Source organism: Macaca nemestrina, chromosome 13, assembly GCF_043159975.1.
Source record: "Macaca nemestrina isolate mMacNem1 chromosome 13, mMacNem.hap1, whole genome shotgun sequence".
NCBI lineage: Eukaryota > Metazoa > Chordata > Mammalia > Primates > Cercopithecidae > Macaca > Macaca nemestrina.
In genome coordinates, this window is record NC_092137.1 from 61465726 (window position 1) to 61487709 (window position 21984).

General features: G+C 36.8%; 1 protein-coding gene across 5 annotated transcripts in view; it reads right to left on the bottom strand.

Annotated features, from left to right (window-relative positions):
* Nucleotides 1-21984, bottom strand: part of LOC105465104 (ubiquitin specific peptidase 34) — a 286477-nt gene that overhangs the window by 38859 nt on the left and 225634 nt on the right. For all 5 annotated transcript variants that reach the window (XM_024787781.2, XM_071076772.1, XM_071076771.1 and 2 more), the window contains 12 exons: nucleotides 21466-21544; nucleotides 18074-18127; nucleotides 17869-17964; nucleotides 12931-12995; nucleotides 12770-12845; nucleotides 12634-12681; nucleotides 12447-12512; nucleotides 9113-9193; nucleotides 6162-6247; nucleotides 5409-5577; nucleotides 5231-5305; nucleotides 3750-3901 (listed from right to left, as the gene is read on the bottom strand). In XM_024787781.2, coding sequence (XP_024643549.2) covers nucleotides 3750-3901; nucleotides 5231-5305; nucleotides 5409-5577; nucleotides 6162-6247; nucleotides 9113-9193; nucleotides 12447-12512; nucleotides 12634-12681; nucleotides 12770-12845; nucleotides 12931-12995; nucleotides 17869-17964; nucleotides 18074-18127; nucleotides 21466-21544 — 1047 coding nt within the window. The remainder of the gene's footprint in view (nucleotides 1-3749; nucleotides 3902-5230; nucleotides 5306-5408; nucleotides 5578-6161; nucleotides 6248-9112; nucleotides 9194-12446; nucleotides 12513-12633; nucleotides 12682-12769; nucleotides 12846-12930; nucleotides 12996-17868; nucleotides 17965-18073; nucleotides 18128-21465; nucleotides 21545-21984) is intronic.

Sequence of the window (21984 nt, forward strand, 5' to 3'; positions counted from 1 at the left end):
TCTGTATTACTTTACAGTGATTTACAACATGTATCAAAAATTGTTGATTCAATTGTAACTATACTAACCTGCCATCATAAAATGATTTTTTGCTAGCTACACTTGCTTGCTAAATGTCTTTTAGGCAATTTTTCAACATTCCAGGATTGGTAAATGAAAGCCCAAATGTACTTCATTTTCATTTAATTAACTTACTATTTTAGTATATAAAACAGTAGGATGGGTCTTACTTTACTTACTTTTTTTTTTTTTTTTGGACATGAGACCCTTCAAAACCAAATGGACTTCTAGAAATTAGCATTTCATCTCCCAGTTTAAAATTACTGTATATTTCTTCCTTTTTTCCTTTCCTTCTTTTTAGAGATGGAGTCTACTTCTGTTGCCCAGGCAGGAGTGCAGTGATGTGATCGCAGCTCACTGCAGCCTCGAATTACTAGGCTCAGGGGATCTTCCTACATAACCAGGATTCAGACACAAGCCACTATACCTAGATTGCGTATTTCTTTTATAACTTATAAAAATTTCAGCTATATTAAAAAATAGAATAGCACAAGTATTCCATCAGTCAGCTTCAAATTTACCAAAATCATAGCCAGTCTTGTTTCATTTGAACCCCCATCCACTCAATATGAATTATTCTGAAGCAAACTCCAGGTGTTTTATCATTTAATCCATAAATCATAGTATCTTTAACAGATAGGTTTCAAAAACATAACCACAGTACCATTATTCATGCCTAAATGAATAATTCCGCACTATCATACAATATCCAGTGTACACATTTCCTGAAGTTTCTAAAAACATTTAAAAAATTAACTTGTTTGAATCAGGATTCAAATAAAGTCTTTTGCCATAATTAGTTGAAATGTCTCTTAAATATTTCAATCTATTGGTTTCCCCACCAGCTTTGTGTTTGCAATTTATCTGTTGAAGGTCATTTGTCCTGTAGTTTCTCTCACATTTATACTTTGCTGATTGTATCCTTATGGTGCTGTCTTAACATGTTACTCTGTCCCTGCATTTTCTATAAACTGGTAGTCAGATCCAGACTTCATGAGATCTAAGTTTGACTTTTTAATTAATAGTATCTTGTAGAAGGCACACAAGGAAGGGTTAGTCTTTCTGCAAGGTTTTCTGTCAATGATGATAACTGCCTAGATCCATTATTTCATCTGGGATTCCAAAACAGTGATATTCTAATTCCAATTGTCCTTGCTCATTAATTAGCTTGAATACATATAAGAACACAAACTTCCCCTCAATCACCATTTGGCTGCCATGAAGTATACTTGCAAGTAGAATAAATGCTTGATACTGTTTCCATTATTTATCAGTTTCAAAAATAATGATTTGATTTCCTAGTATACTCCAAAAGTTGCCAGTAAACTAAAAAAAATTTCTTTTTAGGTATTATTATGAACTCATGGATTTAAATATCTTTGATTTGATTCACAGTCCACTGTAGTTATTACCGATGCTCAAAGCTGTCCAATCTATGACCAGTAGCAACCTCCGTAAGTTGGCTCTTGAGTTTCTTTACCATGACCTCAGTAGTCTTAGACTGCCTCCTTGCTTTCCAAAATGACAAGACATTCCAAGCTTCTCATTCATTTCTTTCCCAAGAACTGGAACTGGTCGTTTTTCCAAGGAACCCCAATTCTTTCAGTGGGAAGTGAAACCTAGAGACTATACCCTAGATGCCAAGGGTACTCACTGATTCTGGGTTGTACAGAGTTTCCAGGTCTTTTCAGAAAACAGTGGTAGATAAAACATTTTCTGTAATAGATTTTCTGTTTGCAAATACACCATAAACTGCTACTGATATTTCCAATTAAAATTTAGTTTTAAATAAGTTATGCAAAACCCTATAATATTTTTATCTTTCTTTTGCTGAAAATCTTGGTTTCCAATGACATTAACAGTTACTTATTTGCTTCATCCTGTAATATACATTAATATTTTCAGAATAATACTTTTATTACAAACAATGTAATTACTGTTACAGTTTAGGAAAATTTTGCAATTCTCTTTGTCCTTCCTATACATCCCACTAGAAATTTACCTATTTAATATATAGTTAAGTTCATTTATTTCACTGTGCTTTTGATTTTTAGAGATTACTTCTTATTCACTTATTTATAATTATACATTTATATGATTCCAAAGTTAAATCTGTCAAGAATCCATTCCCGCCCCCTCCACCCTGTTTTTCTTCCTCTATCCACTGGAAACCATTTTAAAAAAAAGTTTTTGATTTATAGTCAATTCTTGTATTTGAGGTAGTTGTGTTCTGTAAAGTGTGGCAAATACTGAATTAGCAAATACCAAATTATCGCTACTAGGGAAAATACACAAATTTCTGTGATCCTCTGGCAATATTTTTATCAACCAATCAATACAATTACCTTGTTTTATGAGTGTTTCTGTTTAAAGATACCTTATTTAGTATATATTGTTGATTCGTTAATGTTTAACTCACTGCTAGTATTAAAACTCATATGAATGAAACATATCTAACATATATATTTTCCCTATAAGTCATATCACAGCCTTCTTGAGCTTAAGAACACTAGAGAGCACTTCAGCACTACACTTGAGGGCCATTTTATTTATTTATTTATTTATTTATTTATTTATTTTTACAGATGGATCTTCCTATATTGCCCAAACTGGACTATAATGGCTATTCACAGGTTCCAAAGTAGCGTACTGCAGCCTCAAAATCCACCTCATCCTCCCAAGTAGTTGGGACTACAGGTGCATGCCACCACACCTGGTTGAGGGCCCTTTTAAAGAGTAAAATCATGAACAAAAAATATACGAAAAATTTTCACAGCATACACCATGAAAAGTACATTTGTTTACAATATGGAAACTGAAACAAAAAGGCAAATTGTTGCCTTGTTTGACCTTACCTAGAAAGGCATGTCAGGCAACTCAAGTTTTTTGCCACTCTGCATATGCGCACATCTGTGAATGACTGCAAAAGCTCCCCGAGTGCCAATTTTGGCATCACAAATGCATTTTAGCAAATGAGTGAATTTGCAAATAGGAAATCCACAAATAATGAGGTTTGGTTGTACACACACACACACACACACACACACACACACACACACACACTCTCCCCCTCTCTCTCTCTGTCATCATAGCATTCCCTGAAAAAATACGATACCATATACACGTTTTCCCACCTTTGCTTTTTTTTTTTTTTTACTAGTAATAGATCCTAAAGATTTCTTTGTGGTAGTACAGATAAATTCCATACTTCCTTTTCAGCTATAGAGTACTCTTTTGAATAGATGCTGTTTTTTCAACTAGTTTCCTTTTGATGTACATTCAGCTGATTCTAGTCTTTTACTATCAGAAGCATGGTTTCAATAAACGGATTTGCATATACATCTTTCTGTATTTTGGACACAGATTCCTAGAAATGAAGTTGCTAGGTTAAAGAACGAATGCACGCTCTATTTTGCTAGATATTTTACTGTATATTTTTTCAATGACTATTTCTAACATGACTCAAAGATAAAGCAAAAGTTTGGTAGAAAAAAACTGAAATTCTTATGCCACAAGAGTTGATGAATAGTAGTATTATTTAAAAGGAATTATATAATAAAAGCTAGTGCGTAACAATTACATAATTAAACATATATAATAAAAAGCTAGTGGAAAAGCTAGTGGTAAACAATATGTAAAAATAATAAAACCAAACATGCTTTAAACATTTTAAATTCGAAACATTTCACCTTTCTGATCGAGACTGTTCAACCAAAAGAGCAACTAAAGCTATCATCTTTTCAAGGGCAGCTGGCCTGTATTTTTCTTCTGCCAGAGAGAGGATATCTTCTTCCTCCTCCTCTTCTTCCCCTTCTTCCTCTGATAACACTTCAACTTGAGGCTAAGTTGGAATAAAATTCAATTTTAATATGGTAGTAGTTTTAATATCATTTTGAGAACAAATGACATGTTTTATTTAACAGTGTAGATGGTGGCAGGAGCTTGTAACATGAAAAACAACTGCACAAAGACCTAAATCTAATGTAAAAGATTCTAAACCACATTCAGGACAATGTTAGATTAAATTGCCAGAACTGTGAAGAATAACAATTTTCTGCCATGCACGGTGGCTCATGTAATCCCAGCACTCTGGGAGGCTGCGGCAGGTGGATCATTTGAGGTCGGGAGTTCGACACCAGCCTGGCCGACATGCTGAAATTCCGTTTCTACTAAAAATACAAAAATTAGCCAGCAGTGGTGGCACACGCTTAGAATCCCAGCTACTCAGGAGGCTGAGGCAGGAGAATCGCCTGAACACAGGAGGCAGAGGTTGCAATGAGCCGAGATAGCACCACTGCACTCCAGCCTTGATGAGAGTGAGACTCCATCTCAAAAAAAAAAAAAAAAAAAAAAAAAAATTCTCAACACTGACTACTTACCTTACCTATAAATCCTTGAATAACTTTTTTCTTATAAGCAAGCTCATTGGAAGACAAATCAGGATAAAAATTACAAGTATGATAAAACAATATTTCCTATTTAATAAAAATGCCAGTTACACAAAATAAGAAATTCTTATTTATAGTTTCCTGATAATCCAAATAGTAGGTATTTCAAAGAGACATTCGCTTGGACTTTTAAAGGCAGAGAGTCAAAAGATTTTATGATCTACTAGTGTATATTCTGTGAAGCATTACAAATTAACTTCTCTAAGTCTCAACTGTCTCATCTGTTAAATGGAGTTATAAAGGGTACTTATCTCTTATGGTTAAGAAAAGGACTAAATAAGAGTGCAAGTAGATCATACAACCCAATGCATTTGTTATGAACAACACAAAACTGATGTAATACTTTAATATTATTAATAGACCAGCTACTGAAATTTTGGAAAGACTCTCACAAACTTAATAGCAAAGAACTTCAAAATGTGACCACCAAAATGTTCACAAAAACAATTCACTGTTAATAAGACCCCAAACTAGGTGACCACTTTGCCTCAGTTTATTTGCTTTGTTCCAGACATGACCAATGAACGACCTAGTTGTTTCTTTCCTGCTATATCCATTCAAGTTACATTAAAAACATCAACCAATCTTAGACCCTTCACATTATCTAACATCAGGTTCCAGAAGGGATTTTAAAAAGGGTTCTAACATCTCAGGACTTCGCACGATGCAAACTATGAAAACCATGGCCTCTAATTCCTGATGTATAATAGAATTGTACTTACATTTTCAGGTCCTTTTGTTCCCATGTAAAAATGTACCATTGTAGATATAGCTTGCAATGAAAGCAAAAATTGGCTCTAAACAAACAAACAAAATTTAAAAATGTAAAATAGAAGCAATTAAGTTGCAAATACTGAAAAAAGACAGATAATCCAAAAAATAGACAAGATATAGCCTCACCTCTTCTTCACCCATTTTTGCAAATTCGTAAAGGAAGGCAAAATACTCTGTAAGATGTTTACTGTGAGGTTTTACACCATGTTCCATAATTAATAACAGGGTTCTCACAAAGCGAGTGACACATGAACGACCGCCAATATCTTCAACTGAGGCATCCATATCATCTGACCTAAAAGACAATTAAATAGATCTTAGAGAATGTATGAGGCCTGGAAATACTGTTCAAGAGAAAAATATTTTTTAAACTCTGAGTTTCTCTATCTTTGAGATAATGAATATCAACTGCAATAATATAAGTAGCTAGACTCCAATTACTGTGACTGGCTAAATCAATGCAAACAAAAAGACTAAGCCATAATGTAGTTTGTAAAGGATTTTGCAGATGCAAAATTTAAACAAAACAAAAATAGTTTTACCTTCTTGAATGTATTATTACAGATTATTTTTAAACAGAACAAATATTTCAGTGTGGATTTTAAAAAAATACTTTGTAGCCAAGTCATCAAGAAACTTAAAAATTAGGGCCAAGCAAGGTGGCTCACGCCTGTAATCCTAGCAATCTGGGAGGATGAGGTGGGCAGATCATTTGAACCTACCAGTTTGAGACCAGCCTGGGCAACATGAAGAAACCCTATCTCTTTAAAACAACAACAACAACAACAACAGCAGCAGCAAAAAACAAAAACAACACACACACACACACACACACACACACACACACACACACACACACGTTCAAAAAGTACTTCTTACCCATCTTCCATTCCTGGCTGCAAATAGAGATGAGCATGCACAGGTCTCAGCCTCTGAATCACATGGATACACAAACGCTGAAACATCTGTGAAGATAAAGATAAAACAAGAGCCAACTTATCAGGTAACAAAGATTTGAAAAATTAACTTGATTCAAAATTCTCTGCCACCCATTTATACTTTGCACAAGATTATCTTGGTATTCTGGAGCTTTTCTGGAGTCTCAACAATGGACTAAGGCAATACGGCAAAGTTAGCATAAAAAAATCAGTTTTATGATAAAGAGAAAAAAAACTCAACAAACTGCACGTTTCAGTAATACAGATGATCAAAAACAAAGTTTCAAAAAATCCTTTTAGCTAGTGGGGATACAGAGAAAGGAAAATCTAGTATCCAATTCCTTAAGAAGAGTGGAATGGGGAAGGGCAGCTGCTCATCATGGGGTCAGCAGCTAGGAGAAGGAAATGTGAGGATTCTTTAAAGATACACAAGTGAACCACAATCACATGAAAATATGCGTAACAATTTTTAGGAAAATGCATACCAAAACCACAATAAGATACCACTTCATACCTTCTAGGATGGCTAAAATAAAAAAGACAGTATTACCTGCTAAAGATTATGGTGAAATTGGAACTCTTATATATCACTGGCAAGAACATCAAACACTGCAGTCACTATAAAAAAAAAAAAAAAAGTTTACCAGCCGGGCATGGTGGCTGAAGCCTATAATCCCAGCACTTTGGGAGGCTGTGGTGGGTGGACCACCTGAGGTCAGGAGTTCGAGACCAGCCTAGCCAACATGGTGAAACCCCGTTTGTACTAAAAATACAAAAATTAGCTGGGTGTGGCAGTGGGCACCTGTAATCTCAGCTACTCAGGAGGCTGAGGCAGGGAGAACTGTGTGAATTCGGGAGGTGGAGGTTGCAGTGAGACGCGATCACGCCATTGCACTCCAACCTGGGTGACAGAGCAAGACTCCATCTCAAAACCAACAACAACCAACCAACTAACCAAAAAACACCAGTTTACCGCTGGTGCGGTGGCTGTAATAACAGCACTTTGGGAGGCCAAGGCAGGCAGATCACCTAAGGTCAGGAGTTTGAGGCCAGCCTGGCCAAAAAGGTGAAATCCTGTTTACTAAAAATACAAAAAATTAGCTGGGCACGGTGGTGCACGCCTGTAATCTCAGCTACTTGGAAAGCTGAGGCAGGAGAATCGCTTAAACCCTGGAGGCAGAAGTTGCAGTGAGCTGAGACCACGGCATTGCACTCCAGCCTGGGCCACAAGAGTGAAACTCCGTCTCAAAAAGAAACACAAAACACAAAAACAAAAAAGTTTACCAGTTCTGAAAATGTATACAAAGAAGTGACAATATATGTCCAAACAAAAACTTGTACTAAAAGTTCCTAATAGCATTATTAAAAATAGCCAAAAAGTAGAAACATCTCAAATGTTCTGCTGATGAACAGATATACAAAATGTGGGGTATATACATTTGACAAAATATTGGGCAAAAAAAGAAAATGTAATATGGATACATGCTATAACATGAATAAATCCTAAAAGATTGTTAAACCCAAGCAGTAAGTCACAAAAGACTAATACTGTATGATTCCATTAATATGAAATGGTCAAAATAGGCAAATCTATAAAGATAGAAAGTAGACTAGTAGTTGTCAGGGATTGAGGAGAAAGGACAGCATAAAATAGGAACTGATTGCTAATGGGTATAGGGGTTTTTTTTTTGGTGGGGGGTGGGGGTGACAAATGTTCCAAAATTAGGTAGTAGTGATGGTTGCACAACTTTGTGACTATACTAAAAACCACTACATTTTACATTTTGAAAGGTTTGGGTAAATTTTATGGTGTAAGAATTGTATCTTAAGCCGGCTCAGTGGCTCACAGTATAATCCCAGAACTCTGGGAGGCTAAGGTGGGAAGATTGCCTCAGCCCAGGAATTTGAGACCAGCCTAGGCAACAGGGGAGACATACATTCTCTCCACAAAAAACATAAAAATTAGCTAGGTGTGGTAGTGTGTGCCTGTAGTTCCAGCTACTCAGGAGGCTGAGGTGGGAGAACTGCTTGAGCCCAGGAGGTGGAAGCTGCAGTGAGTCATGTAGCACCACTGCACTACAGCCAGGATGACAGAGCAAGAGCCTGTCTAAAAACAAAACAAAACAAAACAAAACAAAATTAGCCAGGTGTGGTGGTATGTGCCTGTAGTCCCAGCTGCTGAGGCAAGAGGACTGCTTGAAACAGAGCAAAATCCTCTAAAAAAACAAATTCTATATATATACACACATAAAATATACATTATAACACACATTATATATAATATACATTATATATAACATATATGTATATATATGTTATATATAATGTATATTTTATATATACAACACACACATCTCTATCTCAATAGTAACTGGAAAGTGGCATAGATTAAGTTTTTGATTTTGTCAAAAGTGACTATAAAGTAATATTTACATTTCATTGTCTATTGTACCCAACAATTTAAAGAAAACAAAATGTTTCATATGACAGTTCAGACCCAATCACAGAAGTAAGTTACAGTCTTCTCATTAGCTTTTGAGGTCACTATAGTACCCTACACCATGGTTAGAATGTCTAAGGATTTTAAAAGAATCAGTACAACTCATAAAGCATCTAATAATAAAGAGCAGGATCTAATAATAAAAGAATAGGAAGTTACAGTCAATCTTCCTATATCCAGGAAATGTGCATAATTTTAATCACCTTATTAGAGAGCTGATGTTAAAAGAGCCTGGTGAAACCAACAACAAAATGACTTTTATGATAGGAGGTAGATCTTTTCATACTATTATCAATATTAGGTTAAGACACACTAATAAGCAAATTTAGAATAATTAAATTGAAAGTAACTTCTTTTCCAAATTAATTTTTTTCAAACACATTTTTTCTTACCTGTCTCACAATCTGATTAGGGCACTTAATTAGTATCTGCATTGGCCACCAGTCATCATCAGCCATGCGATCTAAAAACCACTGTAAAAATAACACAGTATGACTTTAACATTCAATAAATATTTGTTACATGGGCTAACAGTCACATAAGAATTTTATTTCTGGTCAATGTTTTAATTCTTTTAAGTTCTTACCAGAAAAGTTTCTCTAATTGTTATAAAAGTCCAAACTCTAAAAATCATAATAAGGGTTACATCATTACACAACTCCATGGAATGCCATTTATATTACAGTACACAATGTGCATGACGACAACCTGTGGTCCTTTATCATAATAAAATGAAGTATCATTCTCTTAGCCCTCATCACACTATAGAATCTTTACTCTTTAATTAAAATAAATAAAGACATATAGAGAGAGAAAGAGAGAGAGACAGAGACAGATCTTGCTCCATTGCCCAGGCTGGAGTGCAGTGGCACAATCTTGGCTCACTAAAACCTCTGCCTCCCAGGTTCAAGTGATTCTCCTCCCGAGTAGCTGAGATTACAGGCACACACCACCATGCCCGGCTTATTTTTGTATTTTTAGTAGAAACAGGGTTTCACTATGTTGGCCAGGCTGGTCTTGAACTCCTGACCTCAGGTGATCCAGCTGCCTTGGCCTCCCAAAGTGCTGGTATTATAGGCGTGAGCCACCACACCCGGCCTCCTATTAATAATATATGATATTAGCATGATTCATTTTCTTTCTGTTTAAAAACAAATTATGATCTAATTAGCACTGGAGAAACTCTGGATCTATCAAACAGCCATGAGAGGAGAAGGAAACAGAGGAACATGTTAACCACCACCAGGAAAATGCAAGTAGTCAAAGAAAGCATGAGGGAAATCCTAAAGCACAAATGACAAAAAATGGCATGGAGAAAAAAAAGTAACTTTTACAGATTAAGGAAGACTTAAGAGACAGATGAATGCAAAATGTGGAACTTGTTTGAACCACTCTTTTAAACCTATCAACTGAAAATTTTTTTTGAGATAAAGAAAACTGAACATAGGATGGGTATTAGATGACAAGAATAAATCACTTCTGGCCAGGCGTAATGGCTCATGCCTGTAATCTCAGCAATTTGGGAGGCAGAGGCAAGAGGATAGCTTGAAGCTTGGAGTTTGAGACCAGCTGCGCAACAAAGAGACTCCGTCTCTATAAAAAAAGAAAAACATTAGCTGAGTGTGTTGGTGAGTGCCTGTGGTCCCAGCTACTCGGGAGGCTGAGGGAGGAGGATTGCTCAAGCCCAGGATTTTGAGGTTGCAGTGAGCTATGATTGTGCACCACTGCATTCAACAGCCTCGGTGACAGAACACCACCCTCTCTGGGGGTAAAAAAAAGTTATAAAGATGAGAAATCACTTATAATATTACTGGTTGCATATGTTTTTAAAGTTTTCTTATGTCAGAAATATATACTGGGTGTTTATAGATGTATAATTTATTTACGTCTCCTTTAAAATTCTTCCATTATGGGGGAAAAAAAACAGGGGGTAGATGAAACAAGAATGAAAGAATATTATTATTTATTGAAGCTGAGGAACAGGTATGTGACAGCTTATGGTCCCTTTCTACTTCTGTCCATGTTTCCAAATTCTCATTACAAAGTTTCAAGAAGTTACACTTTTGTGTTTGAAATTTCTGAGGAATAGATTCCCTTACTCTATTTCTATAAGGTATAATTAGATGAACTTCTAAATACGCAAAAAACCTTTAAATATAATTCATCAATTATATACTAGACTGCTATTTCCCACTTCTGTTAATTTGTAACACTTGCATTCCTATGGATTTTACAACTCTTTGGTTGCTAATCTAAAAATTAAGATGGCAATATGATTGAGTTGTCATTACCTGTGAGCAGGTTATCCTTAGGGATGCATCTCTTAAAATGGGCGATGAGGAGCTAAAACCGGGCATAAACTAATCTACTGAGATAGGTGGATAGGTGAATTTTTTTTTGGCGGAGAGAGTGGGGAAAGAGGAAGTGACAGATGATGTCAAGCATTTCCTAACAACATACAAAAGTAGTTAAGAGAGGGATGGAAGAAATAGGAAGATGAGGTTGGCCAAAGAGTACAAAGTTTCAGGTTTTTTATTTTTATTTTGTTAAATTGAGACAGTCTCACTCTGTCACTCAGGCTGGAATGCAGTGGCGTGATCTCAGCTCACTGCACCTTCGCCTCCAGGGTTCAAGCGATTCTCCTGCCTCAGGCTCCCCAGTAGTTGGGATTACAAGTGCACACCACCATGACCAGTTACTTTTTTTATTTTTAGTAGAGACGTGGTTTCGCGTGTGGCCTGGGCTGGTCTCAAACTCCTGACCTCAAGTGATCCGCCTGCCTTGGCCTCCCAAAGTACTGGGATTACAGGCGTGAGCCACCGTGCCCGATCCCAAGTTTCCATTTTAAATAAATTCTGGGGATCTTACGTACAACATCATGACACTAGTTACAATATTGTATTGTTTTGAGACAAAACTGACTAAAAAAAGATTAAAAATTTTTTGCATAGTTTACTTGAAATTTCCTAAGGGAGGTGTATGTCCTCACCACTCACACATACACGTAACTATGTGGTGATAAATGTGTTAATTAATTTGAATGTGGTAATCACTTCACAATGTATACATACATCAAATCATTTTGTATACCTTGAATACATAAAATTTTTGTCATTTATACCTTAATAAGGCTGTAAAAACAAAAGTAGTTAAGAAATATTTGGAAGAGTCTTGAATATTCTATACATAGTTTTTCCTTCTGTTAGATGAAGGCGGAAAAAAATTTTTTTCTGAGACAGAGTCTCGCTATGTCATCAGGCTGGAGTGCAGTGGCACAACCTCAGCTCACTGCAACCTCCGCCTCCCAGGTTCAAGTGATTCTCCTGCCTCTGCCTCCCCAGGCACTGGGACGACAGGCATGCGTTACCCTACCCTGCTATTTTTTGTATTTTTAGTACAGACAGGGTTTCACCATGTTGGCCAAGATGGTCTCGATCTCTTGATCTCGTACTCTGCCCGCCTCAGCCTTCCAAGGTGCTGGGGTTACAGGCATGAGCCATCACACCTGGCCAAAACATGAATTTTTAAGTGACTTAATAATCAATTATTTAATCAGTGTAATGGATGTGATATATTAAATTATAACTTTCTCAGCTAAATGATTTTAGGAATGACTTACATTTGGCTCCCTGTGATAGATAAAACAACTTTGCTATAGCATCTTAGATAAGAGGGGGAAAAAAAAGAATCTTAAGCTATGCATTAGTTGTTGAATTATCACCTTACCTCACAAGCTGCCTGACTATTATTAAACTGTTTGGTCAACAGTTCAATCCACTGAAGCATTGTGGGCTAGAAAAGAAAAAGAAGTCAGTCAAAGTTTATGAACTTCTGAGCCAACAATAACAAAAACCAAAAGATACCTGATAAAAACATAAATGACAAAAAAAAATCCATAGTATAAAACACATACCTTTTCTTTAGAATGAATAAATGTCTCAAGGACAAAGGAAGTGCTTAACTGTAAGAAAAAATACAGCAAAAAAAGCTTCAATCATTTTAAAGTAGTAAATTTTGACAGAATTATTTAAAGTTCATATATTTATTACCTTTGCTGTCATTAGGGACACAGCTTTAGGATCTGGTAATGTACTGGGAATACAACTACACAATTGCCACATAAATCTAGAATTTAAAAATAATCATTTAAAATTCACATATAAGATTTTTTTTAAATGTGTAAAATATCTATGAAATTTACCAAACTTACCCAAAATATGTATGTTCAAAAATGTTTTTGTCTTGAAGAAACTGCATGTTATCATGCCAAATCCACTGAAAACAAAAAAGTTAACATTAGATATATGATAAAGCAGTTTACTTCATTACATTTTACTAATATTTTTATTAGACAAAAAGTCTCCTCTAAAAAACTGCAAAATAAAATACATGCACTTAAAGTTCATTTTGATTTTTTCCCCAAGTATACTCATATAAATGGTTGCTACTAATATTTTGTAATTATTAATACTTATCTGGCTACCTCAAGCAACTGTGAGGTTTTTATTGTATTTATTAAAATGCTGCAATTCTGAAATCCTATCTGAAGAGCAAGTATATAAATGAATAAAATATAAGTCATGTTACATTCTGATAAGGTTATAAAAGAAAGGTTTACATTTAAAAGTTGGTACAATACTTAATTCTGGTTGGGAGACCCAAATCAGACGTGATTTGTTTATAAAAATCATGAAAAATTAGCACTGTAGGATCACTCTGCTGTTTTTGTCTTCATCCCTCTGAATACCTTAAATAGGCCTTATGTTTTTGTCAGTTCCATAAAATTATTTTTACCTAGATGTTCTGACTACTGGTATTACTAGCTGTCTTTTGTAGGGCTAAACTTCTGATTTTATTTTGGGATTTTGGTCGATAGGTTCATTTTGAGCTGAAAGTCCCAACCTTATCTTTAATCTTCCATTGAAGATTTTCAACTATCTCTTTGCCTCCCCAGTCCACTACACTAATTTAGAACCTAATAGGATTCCTGTTCTACAGTGATATTTGGGAAATCACAGTCTAATCAGTGAATAGCCTGCTTCAGAGTTCTTGAGCATTTCCAGGTACAAAAACATTCTATTAAGCTGTAGCCCCTGTATCAGACTCTGTATCACACGGACTCTGATAGCATTCTACCCATCTCATTCAGTACTTTTTATAACAAGGGAGCCCCATTCTAAACTCTGGATTCCAGCCATAAGCTCAGTTGTAGATTCTGTGTCACAATTTTTGTCCCCTCTATCCCATTAGGGCCTAACTACTGGTCAACATGATCTCCTGAACCTAAAGGCAGGTAATACTGTGGTTTCTACCATGTAAGTGTTTTTGGTTCTGCTCTATTTTTGTTTTACAGAAACATTCATCTGCTTGATAGTTCTTTTTATATTGTATCTATGTATGTGTATAGCTATTTTTTGTGGATTTATTTATTTATTTTGGAGACAGGGTCTCACTCTGTCACCTGGGCTGGAGTGCAGTAGCATGATAGCTTACTGCAGCCTTGACTTCCCTGGCCTCAAGTGATCCTCCCACCTCAGCTTCCTGAGTAGCTGGGACCACAGGTGTGTGCCACCATGCCCAGCTAATATATATATACATTTTTTTTTGGTACAGATGGGGTTTTACCATGTTGCCCAGGCTGGTCTTTAACTCCTGGGGTCAAGCAATCCGCCTACCTCTCAAAGTGCTGAGATTACAGGGGTAATCTCATCCTGCCCACTCTGCCCAGCCACCCTGTTTTCTTTTTTCTTTTCTTTTTCTTTTTTTGAGACAGAGTTTCATTCTTGTTGCCCAGGCTGGAGTGCAATGGTGCGATCTCGGCTCACTGCAATCTCCACCTCCAGGTTCGAGCGATTCTCTTGCTTCAGCCTCCCAAGTAGCTGGGATTACAGGTGCCCGCCACCACACCCAGTGAATTTTTGTGTTTTTAGTAGAGAGGGGGTTTCATCATGGTGGCCAGGCTGGTCTCAAACTCCTGACCTCAGGTGAACCAACTGCCTCAGCCTCCCAAAGTGCTGGGATTACAGGTGGGAGCCACTGCGCCCAGCCTTACCCTAGCTATTTTCTACGTAACTGTCCATCCTCATCTTGGGCCACTTTTCCTTGAACTACCATCACAGCCATATAGGTCATCTTTTGGCTTCTGAAACATGCCAATAAGCTCTGTCCTTCCTAGGCAATTTGTACATAATGTTTTCTTTGCCTGGCCCCGAGCATTCTTCACATGATTACCTCTTCTCTAACTTTCAAGTTTCAGTTTAAGGTTAACTTCCCGAAGTATTTCCTGACCCTTTTCTAGCAAACCCTATCAACTACACTTTCTGAGAACTCTTACCTTATATTATCTGTAAGAATCATTACAATTTATAACTAGTTTGCTTTATCTCTTTTATGCTTCTAAAATGTCTTATGTTATCTTTTGGTATTAATGTCTACGCTTTAAATGTACAAATCTAAAGAACCACATTCTGGTTTCTATCTAAAACCATATTAATGTTCATGTACACAGTATTTTACATTTTAAATTTAATTTTAAGAAAACATGTAGGCACACTCATTTAACAATAATAAGCTGGAACAATTACAGAAAAAATTGTTGGCTTAGGTCTGCAATGAGGAATTTTCTAATGTACAGGCATATCTTATTTTATTGTGCTTCACTTCACTGCACTTTGCAGATGCTGTATTTTTCAACAAACTGAAGGGCTGTGGCAGCCTTGCAATCAAGCAAGTCTATTGGCACCATTTTTTTACTAGCATGTCCTCACTTTGTGTCTGTCACATTCTGGTAATTCCTGAAATATTTCAAACATTTTCGTCATTATATATTATTATATTATGTATTATATCATATTACATATTATATTATTATGGTGATCTATCATCAGTGTGATTTTTTGAGGTTACTATTGTGATTGTTTCAGGGTACCACGAACTACACCGATATAATACGGCACACTTAATACAAGTTGTGTGTGTTCTGACTGCTCCACCAACTAGCTGTTCACTTTCTCCCTCTCCTCAGGCCTCCACATTCCCTGAGATAATACTGGAATTAGGTCAATTAACAACCCTACAATGGCCTCTCTGTATCAAGTAAAATGAGGAGTCACACATCTTTCACCTTAAATCAAAAGCCAGAAATGGTTAAGCTTCCTCACTTTAAATGAGGACCCTGTCACTCACACATACACACAGAAGTTTGAGAACCACCGATGTAAACAAACAAAATACATCATCATTGTAAAGGTTTTATTTAAAATTTCATTTTACTTCACAAGTGGCGTAACTGTCATTAAATACTGTCGGGTACTTATATAAAGCAAGGTCTAGATTTGTCTAAATATCTTTAGGGCAAAAAGCTTTGCACAAAAAATGATTAAAATTAATTGTGGTTATAATGACGGTTGAGATAAATTTTTATACAAATAGGTAAGTTTAGTAGCTTCAAATCTAATGAAGCCATTTATAATGAATACCATCTAATTCAGCTACTAAATCCAATTCAAGGAATTTAAAAAAGACAATATTCCTGGCTTTTTACCATTAACACATGTGCAGGCAAGATACTAGTCAAAAGCATTTCAGAACAATACCCAGTTTTAAGACTTGATTGCAATAACACAAAAAAAATTTTTTTTTTCCAGACAGTAAAAGCTGAATTGTCTAGATGAATGCATACAATTTAATCAGGCATGCATTTCTGGAGAAGATTTACTTTTTTGTGTTTTTGGCTGACTGAATTCCTAACACCAACACAATACACACTGAGCTATGTACTCAATAATGTACTATTACTACCTACTATATTATGAAATGAAGAAAGCCTCATAACTACAAATGAACATGTTTTTATTCCTTCATATGTAAAATACTTTTTTTGAGACAGTCTCATTCTGTCGCCCAGGCTGGAGTGCAGTGGCAAGATCTCGGCTCACTTCAAGCTCCACCTCCGGGGTTCACACCATTCTCCTGCCTCAGCCTCCAGAGTATCTGGGACTACAGGCGCCCGCCAGCACACCCAGCGAATTTTTTGTATTTTTAGTAGAGACCGGGTTTTACCATGTTAGCCAGGATGGTCTCGCTCTCCTGATCTTGTGATCCACCCACCTCAGTCTCCCAAAGTGCTGGGATTACAGGCGTGAGCTACCGCGCCCGGCCCTTTTTTTTTTTTTGAGACAGAGTTTTGCTCTGTGGCCTAGGCTGAAATGCAGTGGTGTTATCTCGGCTCACTGTAACCTCCACCTCTCGGGTTCAAGGGATTCTCTCCCCTAGGACTCCTGAGTAGCTGGGATTACAGGCACCCACCAACACGCCCAGCTAGTCTTTCTATTTTTAGTAGAGCTGCGGTTTTGCCATGTTGGCCAGGTTGGTCTCGAACTCCTGACCTCAGGTGATCCACCCGTCTGGGCCTCCCAAAATGCTGGGATTGTAGGTGTAAGCCATTGCCCCCGGGTGTAAAATACATTTTAACGGCATTTCAATTACAATGCATGCTTGAGGGCATGTCTATATCATGAGGCACAACAGAAGGAACACTTACAAACCCATCATCCAATCTAAGAAGCAAAACATTACCTAACCTCACAAATTGTTAAGTCACTCTGATTCCCTCAACCTTTCTGCCTATTTTTTGTTGTTGTTTCTGAGATGGAGTCTCACTGTCACCTAGGCTGAATGAAGTGCAGTGGTGCGATCTCCATTCACTGCAACCTCCGACTCCCGGGTTCAAGCAATTATCTCTGCCTCAGCCTCCCAAGTAGCTGGGATTACAGGCGCCCACCACCACACTCAGCTAATTTTTGTATTTTTAGTAGAGACAGGGTGTTTCACCATTTGGCCAGGCTGGTCATGAACCCGTGACCTCGTGATCCACCCGCCTTGGCCTCCCAACATGCTGAGATTACAGGCATGAGCCACCGCACCCCGCCACCTACTCTCTTTTAGTGATACTTTCTACTCCATTTAATCTCATTCATTTTCATTTACCAGTCTTATGTCAGTATTACCAAGACTATTTGTAAATACTCTTAAGATCTACTCAGAATTACAGGTATCAACCTGTAGAGCCTGTTCTTACACTACAGTATTCCTTGCATAAACACTTAACATATTTTTAAAATGTTGCTCAAGTGAAATTAACTTATACCTCTAGTAACTCTGACGAAACATCAAATTTGTATTCTCTGCCATTTTCTTCCTCTGGTTCCATGCGTTTGTAAAACAGCATATATGCACTGTGTGTCTTTAAGAAGCAAGAAAAGACATATTTTCATTTTGACAAAGTATCACTCTAAAAATAGACAATGCAGAAGAAAAAAACAATATAAAACTATACATAAAAAAATGGTTACCTTTTCAAAAGAGAAATCCATAAATTTATCTGTAACAGAATCATAGGTCTTGGTCTGTTTAAAAATACAAAAGTTTTACTTCTTTGAAAAAATGGGTATACTCAGCTATATTTATATATGTTATTTCATAAACAGCTACTTTATACTTAACAGCACCTTTGTAAGTAGTTTTCAAACAACACCGCGTTCATAAAAATTCTATGTACTTCACAATTTGGCCAATATATCCTAATATCTTTTTTTCAGTTTTTATTATTTTTATTATTTTTAGAGAACACTATAAAGTTGAGACTTAGAAAATTTTACTGTAACAAAAGAAAACAAATGAAGACAGTGAGGCAAGGAAATAGTTGGCCTTGTCCTAATTTTGGTAAATGCGGTAAGTAGAAATAAAAACTGAATTTAAATAGTTATTACTCAGCAACATTATAAATGAAAAAAGCATATTATTAAAATATCTCATTGTCATGAAGCTGTAACTTATTCTGACATCTCAAAACATCTACCTCCACCAATCCTTCACAAACATAATTTTGAACCTCAGAGTTGTAAGTAACTTTATGCAGATGAAATGGATTGGTCAGTACACACTTTAAGCAGTGCCTGATGGGAGACAGCAAAAGAAGCATCAGAAAAAGAGTCAACCAAAGAATACACACACACACACACACGCACACACGCATGAACACACACAAGATGCAAAGGAAAGAAAACGGACCACGAAGTAATGAGAAGCAATCAGTAAAGATCTAGATTTGAATAAGAAAGAAAGATCACAGGACAAAAGGAGGCTGAACAAAGGATCACAGACAGCTAAGTGAACTTGTGGAATATTATGAGGAATTTAGTGGTGGGGCTTCTGAGAACTTAAAGGCTGTTTCCTAATGAGTAAGGACATGAGGATTCTACTGGTAATTCTGGAGAACTTCAGGTGTGTTGTGACAGAAAAAATTTAAAAAGCCAAGGGAAGCAGACAAGCAGCATTATGGGCAATGAAATCAGAAGGGACAGAAGCAGACATTTTAAAACACAAAGATTCAAAACTTTTTTTTTTTGGAGACGGAGTTTTGCTTTTGTCTCCCAGGCTGGAGCAAAATGGCATGATCTCGGCTCACTGCAACCTCTGCCTGATTCAAGCGATTCTCCTGCCTCAGTCTCCCGAGTAGCTGGGATTACAGGTGCCTGCTATCACACCCGGCTAATTTTTTGTGTGTTTTTAGTAAAGAGAGGGTTTCACCATGTTGGCCAGGATGGTCTTGAACTCCTGACTTCAAGCAATCCACCCGCCTTGGCCGCCCAAAGTGCTGAGATTACAGGCCTGAGACATCACGCCCAGCCTATTTCTTTCTTTTTTTTTTTTTTTCTTGAGGTGGAGTTTTGCTCGTTACCCAGGCTGGAGTTCAATGGCACGATCTCAGCTCACTGCAACCTCCACTTTCCGGGTTCAAGCGATTCTCCTGCCTCAGCCTCCCGAGCAGCTGGGACTACAGGCGCCTGCCACTATGCCTGGCTGATTTTTATATTTTTAGTGGAGGTGGGGTTTCCCCACATTGGCCATGCTGGTGTTGAACTCCTGACCTCAGGTGATCCACCCACTTCAGCCTCCCAATGTGCTGGGATTACAGGCATGAGCCACCACATCCGGTCTCAAAACATTTTTTAAAGATACTTTACGATAAAATAAATAAAAGAAAAAAAAAAGTGGACCTGCAATTTGAAAAACTACTTTTTAAGAGAAAGAGCCTTGCTCTTCATTTTTTTTTAAAAAAAGGAAACATTCAGCCAGGTACAGTGGCTCATGACTGTAATCCCTGTACTTTGGGAGCCCAAGGTGGGCGATCACAAGGTCAGGTGATCGAGACCATACTGGCCAACATAGTGAAACCCCGTCTCTACTAAAAACACAAAAATTGGCTGGGCAGAGTGGCGTGTGCCTCTGATCCCAGCTATTTGGGAGGCCGAGGCAGGAGAAACGGTTGAACCAGGGAGTTGGAGGTTGCAGTAAGCCGAGATCATGCCACTGTACCCCAGCTTGGCAACAGAGTGAGACTCCGTCTCAAAAAAAAAAAAAAAGGAAACATTCTAGGAATAACATCTACAGATACAATTCATTTAGTGGTGGCTTTAGTTGTAACTAAATATTTACTTCCCTATTCTACCCATTTCCAAGTTGTTAGCAAGTGGCCTGCTTTTCTTTTTCCATTCAGCAGAGTAGACAAGAACACTGAGAAGCAATAAGGAAACGCTTCATTAAAATCTGGAATGTGTATTATTTCTCAACTTTTGGCTAAGATCAACTATAAAATCCAGAATGTAAATGGCTAATTCATAACAAATATGGTTATTAAGTCAAACAACAACTTTATTTGGGTGAAACTATGAAACAGAAATGACTAATATTTGTCTTGTGGAGAATCAAGAGAATATTTTAACACAGTTCTCAGAAAATTGATTCTAGGATAAACTGTCTATAGAGAAGTGAAATTATTACAATACTACTCCAACCTAAATGTCTTTTTAAACGTCTATTGTCGGCTAGGTGCCGTGGCTCATGTCTGTAATCCCAGCACTTGGGAGGCTGAGGTAGGTGGATCACTTGGGTTCAGGAGTTTGAGACCAGCCTGGCCAACATGGTGAAACCCCATCTCTATTAAAAATACAAAAATTGGCTGGGGATGGTGGCAGGCACCTGTAATCCCAGCTACTCCCGAGGCTGAGGCTTGAGAACAGCTGGAACCCAGGAGGTGGAGGTTGCAGTGAGCCAAGATCATGCCACTGCACTCCAGTCTGGGTGACACAGCAAGATTCCGACTTGGGGGCAAAAAACAAAAGTCTTTTGTCAATTATGTCACAGAGAAGATGTCCTTTTTCTATCCAGTAACTAGTGTTATCCAGGTTGCTGCTGGTGTTATAAAAAGCACTGAAAGAACAATCCTTTAAAACTTAGCTCAAGCCAACTTCCTTGCCAAACATTTTTTTAATTTCTTTTTTTCCTATTGTGAATCAGGTAGCCTCTTGAGCCACAGTAAGCTAAGAGAGACTCCCTTGTCAAAGATTTTTCAGATTAAGTCAGTAAACAGTAATTTCTTTTTGCTCTAATCCCACAGAATTCACTGAGTAAACAATTTACTCAATCCTTATTCTCATGGCACTGTAATTCAACTCCCATACTACTAAGCTTTTTATTTGTCTTACCTTCTTAATCAGGCTGTTGTGGAAAGTAGAAACAGCACTTTAAAAATATTTCTGTAAACATACTAGACTTCTAATAAATATCAATTGAAAACATCTTTAATTTAATCATAGCAATTAAAAGAAAGTTAAGCAACTCTGCTACTGGATTTTGGATATGACAAGGCACAAACCATTTATAATTTCTGAATAAAACTTACCGTCATCTCTCCACCAAAACATTCAGATGCAAGCTGAGCAGAATCAAAAGGTTTTACCTCAGCATCATTAAAAAGATACCTAAAATAGAGCATATAGTATTAATCCAGTATGCATATACTGAATATCTTCATATTATGTCTACTATTTTTTGAATAACCAATGTTACAAGTGTCTATTATTTCATGAGATAAATTCTAAGTTCTTATTTTTACAATTCTGATCTACTAGAAATTGGAAATATAATTTTATAACATACTCTTAACCACCTTATAATCAGATAGATCCATTTATTACCTAGGATTAATAGAAGAATTCATAAAAGAAATAAAAAAGTTTGCTTAAATATAACATGTAACGCTATTAGGAAAAATTAAGAGATGTGAGAACTTTCAAAGACAGATACCATTTCAAAATTTATGATCAAAAAAAGATTCAAAATATACTTATGGAAACATTCAAATGGATAAAAAAAGGAAAAGGCACCATGGACACGATGGGTGAAGAAGTGAAAAATAACT